The sequence below is a fragment of the Cinclus cinclus genome, chromosome 4, assembly GCF_963662255.1.
Source record: "Cinclus cinclus chromosome 4, bCinCin1.1, whole genome shotgun sequence".
Lineage (NCBI taxonomy): Eukaryota > Metazoa > Chordata > Aves > Passeriformes > Cinclidae > Cinclus > Cinclus cinclus.
This window is the reverse complement of record NC_085049.1, coordinates 56,991,849-57,010,660: the sequence shown is the minus strand read 5'-3', so window position 1 is coordinate 57,010,660 and position 18,812 is coordinate 56,991,849. Positions and strand designations below refer to the sequence as shown.

General features: G+C 43.5%; 1 protein-coding gene across 2 annotated transcripts in view; it reads left to right on the top strand.

Moving 5' to 3' along the window:
* Positions 1 to 18,499, top strand: part of MYH9 (myosin heavy chain 9) — a 68,856-nt gene extending 50,357 nt beyond the window's left edge. For both annotated transcript variants that reach the window (XM_062492132.1, XM_062492131.1), the window contains 25 exons: positions 51 to 172; positions 536 to 605; positions 1,557 to 1,717; positions 2,434 to 2,542; positions 3,534 to 3,665; positions 4,304 to 4,510; positions 4,963 to 5,100; positions 5,600 to 5,723; positions 6,391 to 6,562; positions 7,144 to 7,356; positions 7,797 to 7,941; positions 8,429 to 8,635; positions 9,564 to 9,668; positions 10,916 to 11,068; positions 11,432 to 11,680; positions 12,170 to 12,382; positions 13,034 to 13,246; positions 13,598 to 13,759; positions 14,430 to 14,558; positions 14,903 to 14,991; positions 15,197 to 15,320; positions 16,373 to 16,581; positions 16,988 to 17,096; positions 17,392 to 17,564; positions 17,730 to 18,499. In XM_062492132.1, the coding sequence (XP_062348116.1) occupies positions 51 to 172; positions 536 to 605; positions 1,557 to 1,717; positions 2,434 to 2,542; positions 3,534 to 3,665; positions 4,304 to 4,510; positions 4,963 to 5,100; positions 5,600 to 5,723; positions 6,391 to 6,562; positions 7,144 to 7,356; positions 7,797 to 7,941; positions 8,429 to 8,635; positions 9,564 to 9,668; positions 10,916 to 11,068; positions 11,432 to 11,680; positions 12,170 to 12,382; positions 13,034 to 13,246; positions 13,598 to 13,759; positions 14,430 to 14,558; positions 14,903 to 14,991; positions 15,197 to 15,320; positions 16,373 to 16,581; positions 16,988 to 17,096; positions 17,392 to 17,564; positions 17,730 to 17,850 (3,849 nt within the window). In that variant the 3' untranslated portion in view covers positions 17,851 to 18,499. The remainder of the gene's footprint in view (positions 1 to 50; positions 173 to 535; positions 606 to 1,556; positions 1,718 to 2,433; positions 2,543 to 3,533; positions 3,666 to 4,303; positions 4,511 to 4,962; positions 5,101 to 5,599; positions 5,724 to 6,390; positions 6,563 to 7,143; positions 7,357 to 7,796; positions 7,942 to 8,428; positions 8,636 to 9,563; positions 9,669 to 10,915; positions 11,069 to 11,431; positions 11,681 to 12,169; positions 12,383 to 13,033; positions 13,247 to 13,597; positions 13,760 to 14,429; positions 14,559 to 14,902; positions 14,992 to 15,196; positions 15,321 to 16,372; positions 16,582 to 16,987; positions 17,097 to 17,391; positions 17,565 to 17,729) is intronic.
* Positions 18,500 to 18,812: the final 313 nt, after the last annotated feature.

Below are 18,812 nucleotides of genomic sequence, written 5' to 3'. Positions count from 1 at the left end.
TTTTTGTAAAGGCTTTGTAGTATTCATAAAATATATGTTTTCCTCACTAGGCTGGAAAACTGGACCCCCACTTGGTCCTTGATCAGCTTCGCTGTAATGGAGTGCTGGAGGGAATCCGTATTTGTCGTCAAGGTTTCCCCAACAGAGTTGTATTCCAGGAATTCAGACAAAGGTGAGCCCTAGAAAAGAATCTGAAGCAGTCTTTAGCCTGGCAAAGTTAAGACATAAGTACAGAAATGGAAGTCATTTATTGCAACTAGATTGCTAGTTTTTCAAAGACAACACATCTATACCTTGATATTTCCTAGCCCAAAGCCTCTGAAAAGCATTTTTGATTTCTTCAGTAAGGATGTAGTTAAGGTGATGCATAGAGGAGCCTTTTCATGTATGCTGCCTCATACTCTGCTGTCTAGAGGTGCAGTGTTTTTTGAAAAACTGTTGAACTCATAATGGTATAGGGATGCATACTGATTTCTTTTGTTTTGTTGTTTTCAAATACACTTGTGTGACTAGTCTGATGCTTTATCGTTTTCAGATATGAAATCTTAACTCCAAATGCAATTCCCAAAGGATTTATGGACGGAAAGCAGGCTTGCGTGCTGATGGTAAAACATCCCAGAAACTCTACTTGAATAGAATAAACTTAATGGGTGTGGTTTAAGAAGTTGGAGTTGTGCATGCTAAATATAACTTGTACTCACAGACCAAAATTCCAAAGTCAAATGTTTTGTCTCAAGTGTACAGAAAGCTTCCTCTTGGCTTCATGGATGGAGGATTTTGTCTAGCATGAGATTCAATAATCCTAGGCAAAGAGGACCTTTCTGTTTCCACAGATGCATGCTTTGAGATGCCAGCAGTATTCATAGAATCAAAATGCTTAGAAGCTTTAATGCTATCTTTAGCACATACTTGAAGTATGAGCTTCAGTAAACTTTTTGTAATGGTCTGCTGCTGAAAAATGCTTTCAGCAAAGGCTCCAGTTAGTTTCTGTAGAATTGCCTGCTTCAAAGGGAAAGCTTTGGCTCTAGCTTGACGACTAGACTTGAACTGAACTTGGCTGTAAGGGATTCCCTTTTTTCTGTCTTACAGGAGTGTAGCTGATTCTTCTTAGATTAGCTAATATAAGAATTGGCAGCAAATCCTTGGAGGGAAGGTTGGGCTGGGCTGTCTTTTTTTTGACAAAGATAGGACTGAGAAATCATAGGTGGGAAGGCTTCAACAGATGTGTTAGAAAAGGAAGAGGGCACTCAGGACTAGACATGCATTCCTCACAGCATCCTTGTATTCTGAGTACTTGATATGATACTGTATTAAATGATGCTTTCTGTCATGTTTTCTGTCTTTGATTACCTCCATTTGATGCTGTGCTTGGCTGAGCTCTGGCTCCTCTAATTGGGATAGGCCAGGAATTTATTGGGAGTTGGCAGTTTTGGTTTGCCTGAGTGGCTCATTGTAGAGAAGGGTTGTCTTAGGGCCACGAGCCACAAATATGTTTTGTGATGTTTCACATGAAACAGTCTTTGCAGGACATGAATTCTTCTCTCTCTCTTTTTTAGATCAAAGCATTGGAGCTGGATTCTAACCTTTACAGAATTGGACAGAGTAAAGTGTTTTTCAGAGCTGGAGTCCTTGCTCATCTTGAGGAAGAGAGAGACCTGAAGATCACAGATGTCATTATTGGATTCCAAGCATGTTGCAGAGGCTACCTGGCCAGAAAGTAAGTACCTTGATTTTTAAAATACCTCATAAACATATGTTTTTCCCATTCAGGCTTATCTTCAAAAAAAGGGAAATCATTATGTCTAGAAATTGTTTCTTGTCAGAAAGGTCATGATTTATTTATTGTGTGTAACAATTGATGGTCTCTTAGGGTTTTCTCATCCCTGTAACACCAGACTTCTGGCACCTGCAAGAATCTGTGTGCTGTATTCCAGAACCTACCTGAGCAGTAAAGTCTATTCTTGTCTGTAAGAATGCTATACAGCAGATCAAGTTTTTGTCAGAAATACCGTGAAGGTGCATTTGGAAAAATCTTAGTACAGTACTGATGCAGGAGGTGTAGGGTTTCTTTTCACCTGTCAGGTGGGGCTGCAATTGGTACAGTTCTAAGATCAAAAGTAGTACCTGTCGGTTCAGTACGAAAACACACCTCTTCTTCAGATCTCCCTTTTTGGAAGTGAAGATAGTAAAGCTTTTCAGAGTAGAAGACATGAGGGAAATTTTGTTAAAACAGGAAATTGAATTAAGGAAAAAATAGCCACTCTTACCTGACAGGAAAAAAAAAAAGAAAATTGAGAAAGTTCACTGGAAACTGCTGGTTTTTTGGGAGGGAATCTTCTAAAGAAAAAACACAGAAGTATCTAAGAAAGGGCTTGATGGTGTGAACTGTGTGCTGCTCTGGATTCCTTTATCTTATCTCCACTTGCTTTGCAGAGCCTTTGCCAAGCGCCAGCAGCAGCTGACAGCTATGAAAGTGCTTCAGAGAAACTGTGCTGCCTATTTGAAACTGCGTAACTGGCAGTGGTGGAGGTTGTTCACCAAGGTAATAGTTCTCCCTTTGCAATCCCTCTGCCATGAACAAAGACATCTTCAACTAGATCAGTGTGCTCAGAGCCCCATCCAACCTGACCTTGAATGCTTTCAGGGACTGGGCATCCCTCCACCACCTCTGTAGAAAACCTGATCTAGTGTTTCACCACCCTCATTGTAAAAAACTTCTTCCTTATATCTAGTCTGAATCTACTCTTTGTTAGCTTAAAACCATTACCCTTTTGGCACAACAGGCCTTTCTAACAAGTTTAGCCCCCTCTATTTCATGAACCCCCTTTTAGCTAGTGACAGGTGCTCTGAGGTCTCGCTGGAGCCTTCTCTTTTCCAGGTTGATCAGCCCTAACTCTCTCAGCTTGTCCTCATAGCAGAGCTGCTCCAGCCCTCTGATCATTTTTGTGACCCTCTGGACCCACTGCAACAAGTCCATATCTTTCCTAGGCTGAGGACCCCAGACCTGGATGCTGCACTCCAGGTGGAGTCTCACCAGAGCAGAGGGGCAGAATTCCCCTCTGGATTCAACCCAGCCAGTTCCTCGATCACCACTCACTCCACCCATCAAATCCATCTCTCTTGAGTTTAGAGAGAAAGATCTGGGGTACCTGCCAAAGGCCTGACAGAAGTCCACCTATATGACATTGACTTACCTGTGGATTTCCCCATTATATGGCAGCTTTTTTATTCTCTCACTATTGGTACTTAATCTTTGAGGATCTGGAATTTACTAAACTCTTACCTGATGCAACCCATCCTGGAGGAGAATAAATGGTCTGGCAGAAAGTGTGCTATTGGCAGAGTAGGTGATATCTAGTCCTGTATGATTCCCCCAGTGTTGACAACAAGACAGTTAATGGGTCCTTCAAATAAGACACTTACCTGAAATGTCGTTTTATTCAATGCTTGTCTTGAGTACAAGAGTACAAGAGCATTTTTTCATGTTTTTGTTATTCCTTATACACATCTCATTCCCTTGGTTTCCTTTTCAGGTGAAGCCCCTTCTGCAAGTGAGCAGACAGGAGGAGGAGATGATGGCCAAGGAAGAAGAGCTAATAAAGGTCAGGGAGAAGCAGCTGGCTGCAGAAAATAGACTGAGTGAGATGGAGACCTTCCAGGCCCAGGTGAGTTTTGCAAATCTAATGTGTAGAAATTGTTCCCTCTCCACCTGTCCAACTGCTTGAGAGCACCTCCTTTGCTTCCTTGGTCTGGAGGACAAACTTCAGGATTCCAACTTGGTAAAACGTGACTTGGCTGCCTCTTGTTCACTTTCCTTTGCCCTTCTTGCAGCTCATTTCCTGCAGCAGGTGTTTTTGTACAGTGACTAAGTATTGCCCTTCTGAAGCCATTATAGGAAAAAAATTATCCTTTGTCCGAATATTACAGCACACTGGTTTAATTCAGTCTTGTCATTAATGGAATCCTTTTTGTTTGGAGCAGAAGGTGGGAGCAGGGTAGTTTTTTTCTGTAGGGCTAATAATTATTGTTACTTTTGTAAGGGGAAATAGACAATATCATTTTTCAAATTGATATGGTCTTACGAAATCTGTGAGTAATTTGTGGTTGCAGCACCTGATTTGTGAAGAAGAACATGCACTTAAAACTTCTTTGATATTTAGCTTTCAGTTAACAGCAGGGGACTGCTGTGATGTTTAAAACTGTAACTGCGGAACAGAGGAGCACAGAACTTCACCTAACACACGTTGCTAAGTGCTTTGGTAGATTGGAACTTGTCTTATTTCTGGCTTTGCATCCAATGTAGCTAATGGCAGAGAAGATGCAGCTGCAGGAACAGTTGCAAGCAGAAACTGAACTGTGTGCTGAAGCTGAGGAGATAAGAGCTCGCTTGACAGCCAAAAAACAAGAACTGGAGGAGATATGTCATGACCTGGAAGCAAGGGTAGAGGAGGAGGAAGAACGGTGTCAACATCTTCAGGCTGAAAAGAAGAAAATGCAGCAGAATATCCAGGTAATGCCTTAGGAACATTTTCTCTTGTCAGTAAAGAGGCTAGTAAGGTTTAGAGGATAAGTAAGGGTTAGAGCCTCAGCTTGGGGGGGAAAGAGGCATAGGAAAGTCTATCTCTGGAAACAGCAATAGAACCAGCAGTTCTGAGGCATTCAGTCAGTCATCTGGAATGAGCTATTCTATTCTTGAAGGTGATAGCCACTTCTCAAATAATTAGACAAGTCTTTGCTTTGTAGTATTCTTTGAAAAATAGCATTGTTTATTCTGCTAGAAAATGTGTTGATTGGCATGCAGTATGTTGCATTAAGTCGTGGCAGAGATGTCAGTCTAGGACCACTGATAATACCTTGAAGGAAGGGTGAAGAAACCTTCCAATCTAGTATTGCTACTGTGCTGTTCCATGGATTGGTGAGCAGCACTGACAAATGCCTTGCTTTCCTTTGGGTGTTATAAAGGAACTAGAGGAGCAGCTTGAGGAAGAGGAGAGTGCAAGGCAGAAGCTGCAGTTAGAAAAAGTGACCACAGAGGCCAAATTGAAGAAGTTGGAAGAAGATGTGCTAGTTTTGGAAGATCAGAATCTCAAATTGGCTAAGGTAAGACTCCTGCATCTTCTTCCACAAGATGAAGATGCACAGGTGTTTCTCTTGGAGAAAGCCACCACAGGCTGACCTTTTCCCTATTACAGGGGAACTTATTAATTAATTCAGTCTTGTCTTTGAGAATTCTGACCCGAATTTTTGAAAGTAACTGCCTGCCTGTATTGTCAACAGTCAGTATTGTATGATATTTAAATAACCTTCACTACATAATTACACATGAACAAACATTTCCGTTGCATTGATATGCTAGCAAGTATCAAGTTATTTTATAAACAGACTTCCCTTTCAGTTTTGAAAGGGCTATCATATACAAACCTTTAATTTAAATTCAACTTTAAATTATTTTTAATTCTGTTTGTGGTGTGTGAAAGGATTCCTTTCTTTCTGAGTTTCCTTGTAGCAGGAGCAGGCACTCATGACATTGACATTTCTAAGCAGTCAGATCTCAAATAATTCCAGCAACTCTTTTGACTATGCCTTCTCAATTCTGCAGGAAAAGAAACTCTTGGAAGACAGAATGTCTGAATTTACAACAAATCTGACAGAGGAAGAGGAAAAATCTAAAAGTTTAGCCAAACTGAAGAATAAGCATGAGGCCATGATCACAGACCTTGAAGGTAGTTTTGGTTTTTGTTTTTTTGCTTTTTTTCTTTTTCAGGTAGAGCCTGTAAAGACCTTGCCTAATTTGTTTTAGGTGGTTTTTGTTAAAATTTGTTGAACTTCAGTTTCATTTCTGAAAGAGTTTTAGTTCTCCTGAGTTTCTGAAGGGTTAAAAATTAGTCTATAGTGTGTAAGCTATTGATCAGTTTGATAGAGCTGTGTTCTGTCTGGGTGAAGGTTATGTGCCTTGTCAGCTGAGCCCTTGATCTAAAAAAAAATCCTCTCCAAAGCAGCCAGGCCAATGGAGAAGAGAGGCTGGTTCTCTTTCCTCTCCTGCTGTGGAAGTGTCTCTACTTTTCTACTTCCAGCAGCATCAATCTGTCAGGGTTAGTGCTGTTTCTGATAGCCTGTTTGCACAAGCTCTAAAGAGTTCTAGGAGGATATTCTTCTGGAGATTGCCTGTTTAGTTTCAGGAAAGGGAGAGCAGAGCTTTTGTTCAGCATCCCTTAAATGGGTGCTTATGCCTGCATGGAGTGAGACTGGCATTGTGTTTGCATTGTTACAGTGAAAGTGGGAAAAGGAGGTTTGGCTATAAGGTGAGGGGAAGGAAAATTGCCCAGATCTATTTTGAATGTTCTGAGCGTGTCTCTTGTGTGTAACTTAACATGTCCCCATCTCCACTAGAACGCCTGCGACGCGAAGAGAAGCAGAGGCAAGAGTTGGAAAAGACTCGTCGGAAGCTTGAAGGGGACTCCACTGATCTGCATGACCAGATTGCTGAGCTGCAGGCTCAGATTGCAGAACTCAAAATGCAGCTGGCCAAGAAGGAAGAGGAGCTGCAGGCAGCCTTAGCTAGGTGAGAGCCTGACCTGTGGGATTCAGGTTGGGAAGTATTTCTGGTCTTGTGATCACTTGGAATAGGATGAATAGGGATAAATGCAATCTGTGGATGTTGTATTTTAGCCTGTGGACTATTTAAGTTCCATGTCCTTGACATTTGAGTTCTTTAGCTGCTGCTCACTGCCACATTCTCTGTACAGAACTAAACTGTGGATGCAATAGGCACTGCCTGTGTTTGACTGGAGTAGCAATCCTTAAACTGGGATTAAAAAGTAGTGGCAGCACACTGTCCCTCTGGTAGTTGCTGTGTTCATCTGCTCAGTAAAGTGTCCAATTTCCAATGTAAAATGGTGCTTTCTCTTCTGCTTTCTGTTGTCAGTCTCTCTCTGTCCCCTTCTTTAAGGTGAGTAATTGCACTGTCTCAAGTATTGAAAGATAGATCTTAGAATTTGTAGATCATATATGGATCAAAGTCTGTATATAACATTGTAGAGCTGCCCAATACCAGCTCTTCTTGATTGTTTTTGGTAGGACAAGTTGTCTTAATTTGTATATGGTTTAAATCTGACTCTGACCAGAACCTTATGTTGACCACAGAGTGGAAGAAGAGGCAGCTCAGAAGAACATGGCCCTGAAGAAAATCAGGGAACTCGAATCCCAGATCACTGAGCTGCAGGAAGACTTGGAGTCAGAGAGAGCATTCAGGAATAAAGCTGAAAAACAGAAGCGGGATCTAGGAGAAGAGCTGGAAGCATTGAAAACAGAGCTAGAAGACACACTAGATTCTACAGCTGCTCAGCAGGAGCTGAGGTAACTCCAGCATGGGGCTGTGTTATCTTTTTTTGGGTTTTGTTGTGACTGTTCTTAATCATTCTGCTGTATTCAGTCTCCTACCATAGCAAGTCTGCCTTTATCACTGGTTAGCAGCCTCAGTGACTACAGGAGATGGTGTGCAAGCCCTTGTCAAGACTGCATTACCTCACCTGATGTCAGAAAGTTGATTTGCTCCCTAACCAAAGTATTAGTGTAACCCCTGAAACATTGGTACTTTCAGGCTGCTACTTCTTAGGCAGAAATATTGCTGCCAGCTTGCACTTAAGGAGGGTGCAGCACCAAGTGCTGCCTTTGAAAACTATCTTTATAGCCTAAACAGACCTTGGCATTTTTCCGCATTAGGTATGCTGCTGGTGGCTATACACCTCTGTTTGATTCCCTCCTTGGCATCTAAATGGAATTTGTGAATTTTTCAGATCAAAGAGAGAACAAGAAGTAACAGTTTTGAAGAAGACCCTTGAAGATGAGGCAAAGACTCATGAGGCTCAAATCCAAGAGATGAGGCAGAAACATTCACAAGCTATTGAAGAGCTGGCAGAGCAGTTAGAACAAACCAAACGGGTATGTGGTACAGAAAATATAAGGCCAAAGCACCCAACCTCCCTGAAACGACAGTGCAGAGGAGCACAAAGTGTTCATGATACTCATACATGTGTTGTTCTTCCCTTGGTAGATAGTTTTTCTCCATGAAGCGTATATAAAGTTGTTTTCAATAGTGACATTCATTCTTTTTTCTCCTGTTAGGCATGTTATACTGCACAGCCAAGACATTCTTCTCACTGTTAGCACTTGTTACCTTGTACAACCTTTAATTTGGAAATCTGATGGTGCAAGACCTTTTTCTGTATTGTTAACCTTCTATGACTGTTAGATTGTCTCCTGATAATCAGTGACAGGCTGTTCAACTTTTTTTTTTCCCGAGTAAGCAGTCTGCAACTTAACTGCTAAGCATACAGCATTAGCTTGCTTGTTGGGAAAACATGTATTCACTGGATCCTGCCATATCTAAAGTCTGAAGGGTTTTGCTGCCTTTTCTTTCCATCTTCAGGTGAAAGCAAATCTTGAAAAAGCAAAACAAGCTCTGGAAAGTGAGAAGGTTGAACTGTCCAATGAGGTGAAGGCTCTTCTGCAAGGCAAAGGCGATGCTGAGCACAAGCGGAAAAAAGTGGATGCTCAGCTCCAGGAGCTGCAGGTGAAATTTACAGAAGGTGAAAGAGTGAAGACTGAGCTGGCTGAGAGGGTTAACAAACTGCAGGTGAGTGGCATGGGTTTTGCTTAGCTTCAGCCCGGGGCTCAAGAGAAAAGGTTGTAGGGTGGTGTCTCCCCGTGGCTAGTTCAAAAATTCTCTTTGTTCTGAGGATAATGTTCCTACAAACAGCAAATCCATAATTTGCTTCCCAAGGAGTATGCAAACTCCTGAACTCGTTGCCAGATCAGGATGTTTGGATGGATGTCACTTATTTCACCTTCTCAGGGCTGTTGGAAATAACCAGTTGCTGTTTGAGTTTTGTAAAGCTCACGGAGTCAGTGGGTTCTACAGCCCTGTGAGCACTCAGCTGCTGGAACACTTGGAGTGGCACACACAGACTGGTGGTTGTGTAACTCATGTGGAAGACAGTGTCTGGAAGTTTTGTCACATGGCTGATGGCTCAGGAAGGATGATGTGGGAATTTACAGGTTTCTCCTCCTTCCTTCAAAGGAGCAGCATATCCCTTGGTGTCATGAAACATTGTCTTTGGCCTTCTCCTTTATGGAGGGTCATCTTTAAAAGTCAAGCATTGCCAGCATATGCAATCTTTTGAAGTGTGAAAATGGAATTTTGAGACTTTAGATGTAATTCTGAAGCAGATAGTATAAAATAGAAGAAAGGTAATTTAATAAAACATTTTACAATGGCTTACCAGGCTGTCTAAAATCTCATATAGGCCTTAAAAAATCCAAACCAACCAAAATCAGAAGGCTGTTGCAATACAGATGATCTGAAATAAAAATCTCCTTTCAACTTCTCATGTTTAATTCCTGGGACTGTGGAAATGTGTTCATTCTTTGAAAGATTATTATGCAGATGCCCTCCTGTTGAGAGGTGCTTCTATTTTCAGTTTTAGGTCTCATAGCTGCTCACCTCTTCCTGTCTTTGTTTTTGCTGGTGCATTCAGTAACTGATACCCTGATCTCTCTTTCAGGTTGAGTTGGACAACGTCACAGGTCTTCTGAACCAGTCTGACAGTAAATCAATCAAATTAGCAAAGGATTTCTCTGCTCTGGAATCGCAGCTTCAGGATACACAGGTGAGAGTTTTGGAAAACAAGGCAACTGTGTGTCTGTTACAAATTGGTAAAGGGAGAAATCCCACTGGATGTTGTAAAGTACTGATTTTACAACAATTCAAAGGATTTGGTCTGACTTTTTTTATTATTTATTTTCTAAGAGGTTTATACTGCATGATATTGAGAGCATTTCTACAGAAACAAGCTGGTTATCTTACTTCTGCTTTCTCAGCCTGGAACATATGTGACTTTCCCTGTCTTGGGCTTAGAAGTCCTGCTCTATCACCTTTCCACTTGAGAGCACTTTAGTGCTTCAGTTGATTGGAATGCTTGTTTGAAGTTCTTGTTGAGATCTTCATAGTCAAGTGTTTGACAGGGTTTCTGTGTGTGTGTGTGCACATGTGTGTGATTTCCAGTAAATTGGTCAGATTAAGCATAAAGTTTTATTTCCCAGTGGATATTGGGGAAGTGATAGATTCAAATAATTTTGTATTTTTTCAGGAAATAAATCATCCTTAGTCTTACACTTTGGGAAAATCAAGCATTTGCAGTTAGCAGAATATGACTCAAGGTCAGTCATGGAGTGCTAAGAAGGTTGGAAGGGAAAGGAAGGGTACATCAATAATAAATAGCCTTGAGCAGTCATTGATGTTCTGTCTACTTAGTACTCCTTAAAAAACAGACTCAAAGACAGGACACAATACAAAAATTCTCCACTAGTTTGAAGATTGATTAATCTTTACAGATCCCTCAGCTCAAGCACTGGCAGCATAAGTGAGTCAATGCTGTTGTGCCCGAAACTTGTAAATGACGAGTGCTGTACAGCTCATCTGAGACCAACTCTGTTTTTAACTGTGCAAGAACTCTTGGGCCTGTTGTGTGTTCTTTTGGTACCAGAGTGTGAGAGAGCCACAGCACAGTTCAGTCATGTTATTGCTGGGAAAGGACTGAATACTTCCTGTGCTACTTGTAGGACTTGAGAAGGGACTGTGGAAAAAGCTTGTGTGGTAAGGCCTTGGGAAAGGCTTGTCTGGCAAAGAGTGTACTTTAATGATTAGAGTGTAGGAGAGAATATTCTGAATATTTTGTTTCTATGCTGGCTTACTGAAAGGCAGTTATTTAAATTCTGTCTTCAGTTGTCTTATCTATGAAATTAGTTGCATGCTTAAACTCAACTTCAGAAGCACTCCTAGACAGAGCGGGTGAGGACTGTGAGCCTTTAAATCCAAGGAGTGGTGCTGAATTCCACTGGGATGTTTGCTTTATAGGAGCTCCTACAGGAGGAGACTCGACTCAAACTGAGCCTCAGCACTAAGCTGAAGCAAATGGAGGATGAGAAGAATGCTCTCAAGGAGCAACTGGAAGAGGAGGAGGAGGCAAAGAGAAACATGGAGAAACAGATCTCTCTTCTTCAGCAACAGGTATGGAGTCTGCATCCTGTAAACCAGTGCCTTTTGAGAGGAAGTATAAATACAGATCTGTCTTGAGAGAAGTAAGATCAAAATGCAGAATTGACTTAGTACCACAGCCTTTCCTGGGCAAGGGTGATTTTGCTGATTTGGGTGAGGCAAGAAATGAGGAGGTCTCTGATGATAATCATATGAACTGCTCATAGATTTCTGTCCAGGAATTCCTTTGGGAATTCAGTCATACAGTATTATCTGATTGGGGAATAGTACCTTCAGAAATAATCAGACGCTCTTACTTGAAAGTCCTAAACTTCTGGTGCTGGTAAACTGCGCAAAACATTTTCTGTGGCTTCATGTGCCATCCTGGTCCTTTAGGCAATAGATGCCAAGAAGAAGATGGATGATGGTCTGGGCTGCCTTGAGTCATCAGAGGAAGCCAGGAAGAAGCTGCAGAAGGACTTGGAGGGCTTGAGTCAGCGGTATGAAGAGAAGATAGCTGCCTATGACAAGCTGGAGAAAACAAAGACCCGCCTGCAGCAAGAGCTGGATGATGTTGCTGTGGACTTGGACCATCAGCGGCAGATCGTCTCCAACCTAGAGAAAAAGCAGAAGAAGTTTGATCAGGTATGACTTCAGTCATAAGCATTCAGTAGGTACATCTTATTGATAGGTCTGCTTTAAGAGTACCTAAGCAATACTGCTTGGAGGATGCATATTTATTTCTGAACTAAGGCAGAGCACGTAGAGTGGAGAAAAAAGCTTTAACAGAGGTAAATTAATTTTGTTCTATGAATAGGAAGTAATGTTCCCTTTTCCCAAAGGGATAACATTTATATCAAAACCAAGATTGAGTTTGAAGTGTTGTTTGCAAATCATCCCAGAGAAGGTTGAAAACAATAGGTTGGAGGTGTAGGAAGTCAGGGTTTTGTTTACTTGGGGTCAGCACAGTTGTTAGAGATGGGATGGTGCGCTTCATTCTCTGAAGCTGCATATTCCTGATTCCTTCTGTTGATGGAAGAACACTATTAAGAAGGCCCTGACAAAAAGATGCACGTTTACCTTGTTAGCAAATGATCAGTAATTTCTCAGACTAACGATGCTGTGGTTTTGTAGCTGTTGGCAGAGGAGAAGACCATCTCTGCCAAGTATGCGGAGGAGCGGGACCGTGCTGAGGCAGAGGCCCGGGAGAAGGAGACCAAGGCCCTGTCCCTGGCCAGAGCCCTGGAAGAAGCCATAGAGGAGAAGGCTGAACTGGAACGGGTCAATAAGCAGTTCCGTGCAGAGATGGAAGATCTCATGAGCTCAAAGGATGATGTTGGGAAAAGTGTAAGTATTCAGTTGAAATGTCACACAGTTGATAACTGTTACTTTTGTCCTGCAAAAGCTGATGCCAGTGGTAACACAGAGGAACTTTGTAGAGAGTACTGGATACATTGTGAGTTTGCAAATGTTATGTTTGTGTTACATCAGTGAGTGATAAAGGTGGGTTGGAAATGACCCAAACGAGGCAGTGGTGAAGCTGAAAATTATCAGATATCCTTGTGGTAGAGATGAAGGTATGGTGTGAACCTGATATGTAAAATACAGCAGTTAACCAGGCAATATAAGACATTATCTCCAATATTAAACAAAAAAAAAAAAAGTTATGTTAATGAAGGGAAAGAATAATTTCAGAGGCTAAGAAACATTTTCTTGAATTCTGTCAGAACCAGAGGTGTCCAGCTCTGATAAGTCTTCACTAAGTCAGGATTGGGCTGATGATTGCTTTTCCCTTTCTCCCCACCACCACATACACACAACCAGAACTAACAGTAATTGTGGTTCAGACTGGCAGTGTGCATCTGCTCTAATACAGGGACAGGTGCAGTATTCTTGTATCCTGTCTGATGTGAGTGGCTGTTCTTAGCCTTTTCTGTTAGGGTAGATTAAATTGTTTGCACTCTCTGCAGAAACCTCACATGTGGTACTGTGTTGTAGGTCCATGAGCTGGAGAAAGCCAAGCGAGCCCTGGAGCAGCAGGTGGAGGAGATGAAGACACAGCTGGAAGAGCTGGAGGATGAGCTGCAGGCCACAGAGGATGCCAAACTGCGGCTAGAAGTGAACCAACAGGCTATGAAGGCACAGTTTGACCGGGACCTCCAGGGGCGCGATGAACAGAATGAAGAGAAGAAGAAACAGCTGATCAGACAAGTGAGAACCGCTCTGTAAATCCTCAGTGCATTCTGTACACAAAGGCACTTGTGTCCAAAGACGGTCAGACAGACAGTGCCAATCCAAAGATTGCTGTTAATGTTGTTAATACTCCAGGCAGCATGGCAAAGCTGTGAGAGACTTCCTCCCTTGTGTGTGTGATTGTTCCAGTAGTCTTTGTCTATCACAGGAACCCGTCTAGTGAGGAATGTCAGTCCCACATTCCCCTGCCAGGGAGAATGAAGACAAGTCACATGCTTGCACTTACGAAGCCTTTGAAAGGGGGGTGTGAAAAGTGGGTGCTGGGAAACAAAAGAACTGAAATGCTGATGCCTCTACTGCTCTGCACAGGTTCGGGAGATGGAGGCAGAACTGGAGGACGAACGCAAACAGCGCTCCATGGCTGTGGCTGCCAGGAAGAAGCTCGAGATGGACCTGAAGGATTTGGAAAGCCACATAGACACTGCTAACAAGAATCGTGAAGAAGCCATCAAGCAGCTGCGCAAACTGCAGGTGAAACACTGCAGCTGCTTCAGCTGTCAGGGAAGAGTTTTAACCCAGGGAAACAGGATGCAAGATTTCACCTTGCCGGAACAATGCATCAGTGTCACAAGAGGAGCAGAATCTTGCAGCAGTTCACTGTGAAAGATTTTTTTGGCATTTCAAGCATCCTTCTAATCCTGGTCTGCCTGTTTAATTCCCTAGAGGGCAAGCTGTAGGCAAAGTCCGCTCTAAGTGTTTGCTTCAGGGTCTGTGTTTTTGGAAAGGATTACAGAGCTGCAAAGCTAAAGGATCTTAAATAACATTTAGGCCTACTCCTACCCCAAGATGGCTCTGTTGTGCTTTTTAAATTCCTGCAAGAAGTTGTCTGACCTGTTCTTGGGAAAAACTAAATCCTCCCTACTGTTCATTCCATTGCTTCACTAGGAAGCTTCTTGTACCTTCCCCTCTCCATTTGTCTGACAAAAGTTTTTTTCTACAAATAAGCAATCCTGTTTGCTTCCATTGATATTTGTGAAATGCAAAAAGGATGATTCCTTCTGTTTTACAGCAACTTTTGTGGTTGCTCAAGAGTAATGAATCCCTGTTTCTGTATTCCATCCATGTTTCCCATAAGACAAACAAACCACATCTCTTAATACGAATGCTCTGAAATTCATCCCTTTCTATTCTCCATTTTCAGGCACAAATGAAGGATTACATGCGGGAACTGGAGGACACACGTACTTCCAGAGAAGAGATCTTGGCACAGGCCAAAGAAAATGAGAAGAAGCTGAAAAGCATGGAGGCAGAGATGATCCAGTTGCAGGAGGTAATGGAATATGCATGAAAGTCAAGGGTTGGTTTGTTTTCTTTGGATCAGAACTATGTGCAGCAGTCTAAGCTGGAGTGTTTATTTTCTTTCTCTTGTATTTTTTGCTCTGCTCAAATTGGAGGTCCAATTCAAAATGCAGAATTTGGCTCTTTCCTTACAGCTGTGATAGGAGTGTGCAAAGCAAAGGGGGTTGTGGGGTGGACAGGGAACAGGCCATGTCGTATAATTAGCTTTGGATTATGCTAGAGACCATACCAGCTATTACCAGTAACTCCTTTTTCCTATGCTGCATTAATTGGTAGCTTCCTATTGGATCATTGTCCGTCTCATTTTCATTCCAGGAGCTTGCAGCTGCTGAACGTGCTAAGCGCCAGGCCCAGCAAGAGAGGGATGAGCTGGCTGATGAGATTGCCAACAACAGTGGTAAAGGGTGAGTAATGTTCCTCACTTGAGGAAGGAGGAGTTGCTGTGAGAAAACACTTCTCAGCCTGTTATTTTTACTAGACTGCAGCACACACTGTATCTCTTCTGGTCGCTAAAGACTGAGCTAATTTTGTGTACAAGTGGTGAGTTTTCCCCAAGGCACTGATGCCATCAGTGCTGCTTTAATGCTTTCATGACTCTGTGTCCTGTAGAGCACTGGCCATGGAGGAGAAGAGGCGCCTGGAGGCACGGATAGCTCAGCTGGAGGAGGAGTTAGAAGAAGAGCAGGGCAACACAGAGATCATCAATGACCGGCTCAAGAAGGCAAATCTCCAGGTACCTATTCAGGCTGCAGCAGCTCGTGGGGCTTCTCTGGTGTCTGTGAATTGTCAAACTGTGCTCTGAGTAATCCCAGCAGCTGCCCTTTGCACAGTGCAGGCCCTCAGAAGGCCATAGGTCTGAGCAAGATGAAACAGCTGAATACCACAGTACAGAAAATAGCAGCCAAAATTGATGTTAACTCACTGGTTCTGGCCATTTAAAATCATTGGGTAGCTGGAACAATCTCCCAAGTTTATTTTAAACCAAACCAACCCCCTCCCAGTCCCTTTTTTCTGTATTAAGGGATATTGAGAAAGAGGATCTGTGGCATGATGCTCCAGCTTGACATGCTGAAGAGTGCCACAATGTATTCGGAAAATTACTTTTCTGCCAGTTCTATGCTGTTTTAAGTAAGACATTTGTTAGGCTGCTATAGAAACCATGATCTTTATCTGCCTGTTGTGTGCCATATTTTGTCTGCCCAGCTTTGAGAGTCAAGCATGTTGTTTTCTTACCACTCTAAAGCCAAGGAGCTGGGCTGATGGTTTTCCAAATGGCTCATTCATTTTGATGGATGAGTGTAGTTCTCTGTTTGGTTGACTATCAGAGCCCTGGCTCAGAAGTAGACAAGTTCTCACCCTTTTACCTCTGAAAGTTGGTGTTTTTAAGCTGGTACTGTGTGGTGGAAGTAGACAGACTGCAAATAATAAATTAGTAAAGCACATATATTGGATCCACTTGCCTCAGGATTTTTGTAATTCAGAGACTGGTAATTACTGTGTTAAGTGCCAGACCATGGCCTTAGCCCCAGAGGGCAGTGAATGTGATTGGCAAGTTTAGTTAGCCCTAAGAGGAGGTTGATAAACCTGTTATTCAAGGAATTACTTTGAAAATCTGGGTAAACTAAGATACATTGAGAAGTGTCCTGCCTACAGACAGCTCCCTCTGCATCAGAGTTATTCCAAGTATTCAGCTCACCCTCAGGGTCCTTGTTCTTTTCGAGTCTGAGAAATAAATGAGCCTTTCAGGCTATGCTGAGGAGTCCTTATCTCTCTCTTTCCCTGCAGATCGATCAGATGAACGCCGACCTGAACGCCGAGCGCAGCAACGCGCAGAAGAACGAGAACGCTCGCCAGCAGATGGAGCGCCAGAACAAGGAGCTCAAGCTCAAACTGCAGGAGATGGAGAGTGCTGTCAAGTCCAAGTACAAGGCTACCATTACGGCCTTGGAAGCAAAGATAGCACAGCTGGAAGAGCAGTTGGACATGGAGACCAAGTATGTACTAGGAGAAACTCTGTCTGCTTTACAGGCTTCCACCCCTTCTGGGATTTTAAGCTCTTCTTAATTCTGATTGGTCTGAGTGAGAGCTTCATCCCAGATACACAGGGCAGTACAGAAGTAAGATTTAGGCACACCACCTTTGTTTTTCATAGCAGACACATACAGCTCCTTGTGAATTTAACCACTCCCCAAACTGTACCTGTGGTACACTTGTTGCCTCTCTGTAGCTCTTGTCCATGTGACATAAGCCTTTTGATCATTTCTGGGGAACATTGCTTCCCATCCCCTTTTCTTCCTAAGTTAAGTTATCTTCCTCACCTCTAACTTGCCCAGGTCGGGTGATCTTGTTGGGGACAGTGGGAGGTGAACTGTTGTCTGAGCCCCCCGTGTTTGTGTTCAGGGAGCGCCAGGCTGCCAGCAAACAGGTGCGCCGTGCCGAGAAGAAGCTGAAAGACATCCTGCTGCAGGTGGATGATGAGAGGCGTAATGCTGAGCAATTCAAAGATCAGGTGGGTACACTGACCTGCAGCGCCTGAGAGTCTCCTGGGGGGGCAGGCATTTCCTTCTATGACCAAGGCATTCACCATCCCATGGATTTCTCTTCTCTGTCACTGCAATAATTACAAGATGAGACAGGTGAAAATATGATTCTTGTAAATTAAAACTAGGACCTCTCAAGTCCTAGGCAATTCCCTTCAGAAAGGGAAGAGGGGGCTTTGGAAACTCTGCTTTTTGCTGCTCTATTGTGCTGCAGCTCTGGGGAAACACTGAGCTCTTACTGTTTTTTGCCCCATACACGCTCAGGCGGACAAGGCAAACATGCGCTTGAAGCAGCTGAAGCGGCAGTTGGAGGAGGCAGAGGAGGAGGCCCAGAGAGCCAATGCATCCCGTAGGAAGCTCCAGCGGGAGCTGGAGGATGCCACCGAAACAGCAGATGCCATGAATAGAGAAGTCAGCTCCCTGAAGAGCAAACTCAGGTAAGGAGGAGCATTTTGTGTCACGTCTTGGCAGCCAGTGCAGCATGTGCTTTGTGCAGCTGCTCACAGCATAGCGGGGCCAGGTGCTTCCTCACCTCCTCGTGGAGCCTGCCCTGCCTGTGAGTTGTGTGGAACGTTGCTGACGTGCCACGTGTCCTTCCCTAGGCGTGGGGACCTGCCGTTTGTCATGACACGCCGGATGGTCAGGAAGGGAACGGGAGAGTCCGTGTCCGACGAGGAAATGGATGGCAAGCCAGATGCTGGTGATGCCAAAGCTACTGAATAAGTCCTCCCATTTGACCCAGGCTACACGTGAGGGAGTGACCCATCTACCCTCCCCTCTTCCATTGGACTTCCAGCAAACCCTCTCCTGCTGAATTGGCCGGGGATCTGCAGAGCAAGCCCAGGTCTGTGTATCTGGGGCCGTTGGGCATCTGTGTTCCTAGTTTTCTCCTCTTTCCAGTTTCCTAATCCTCTTTGTATTTAATGCCAAAGAGTCAGGGCTCTGAAATTTGACCAGCAGTTTGGCCACTGAAAAGGCCTGTAGAACTGTCTGCCATATCTGCTGGTGAATCCTTACACAGTTCAGAGGGAGTGGGGTTAGGGAAAGATTATTTTTGCTGTAAATCTTCTTTTGTCTTCAATTCTAGCTGCAGGGAAGCTTCTTCCTGTATTCTTTCCCCTCCTTCTTTGTTTGCTTTTGGCAATCATGTTCAGTGACCTCAGACTTCTGCCTCTTTTAATCTGCCCACCCATGTGGTTGGGGAGCAGTTTCAGGAAAAACGGTGTGCTTTGGCCATGACAATTTGCCCTTTCTTCTTTCATGTGTTTCCAGGGAGGGCTGAAGAGGGAAACTCCTCTCAGTACCGCTTACCTGGGGGACTTGCCAAAGTTGTGATTTTTTTTTTTTTTCCCTTGTGTCTTCCCCCCCCCCCCCCCCCCCCCCCCCCCCCTTTTTTTTTTTTTTCCTTCCTCTTTCTTTTCTCCTGTCTGGATAGATCTCTGAAGTGCAATGATGTCCTGTTTGTGTCTCTGCCTCTGAGCGGTTTCATCTAAGTAGTTAATGACAGGCTGGGGGAGCAGTCCTTGTGCTTGTCTGAGAATCTCTGGGGGACCAAATGTATTTAATGGTAATAGACAGAATCTTGAGGAATTTAATAGGGTAGTGGGCAGAGGGTGGGGATAAGGGGAGGGAAATTCCTCTTATTGACATGTCCAAGCCTCTTGCACCTGCTCTGTAACCAGGGG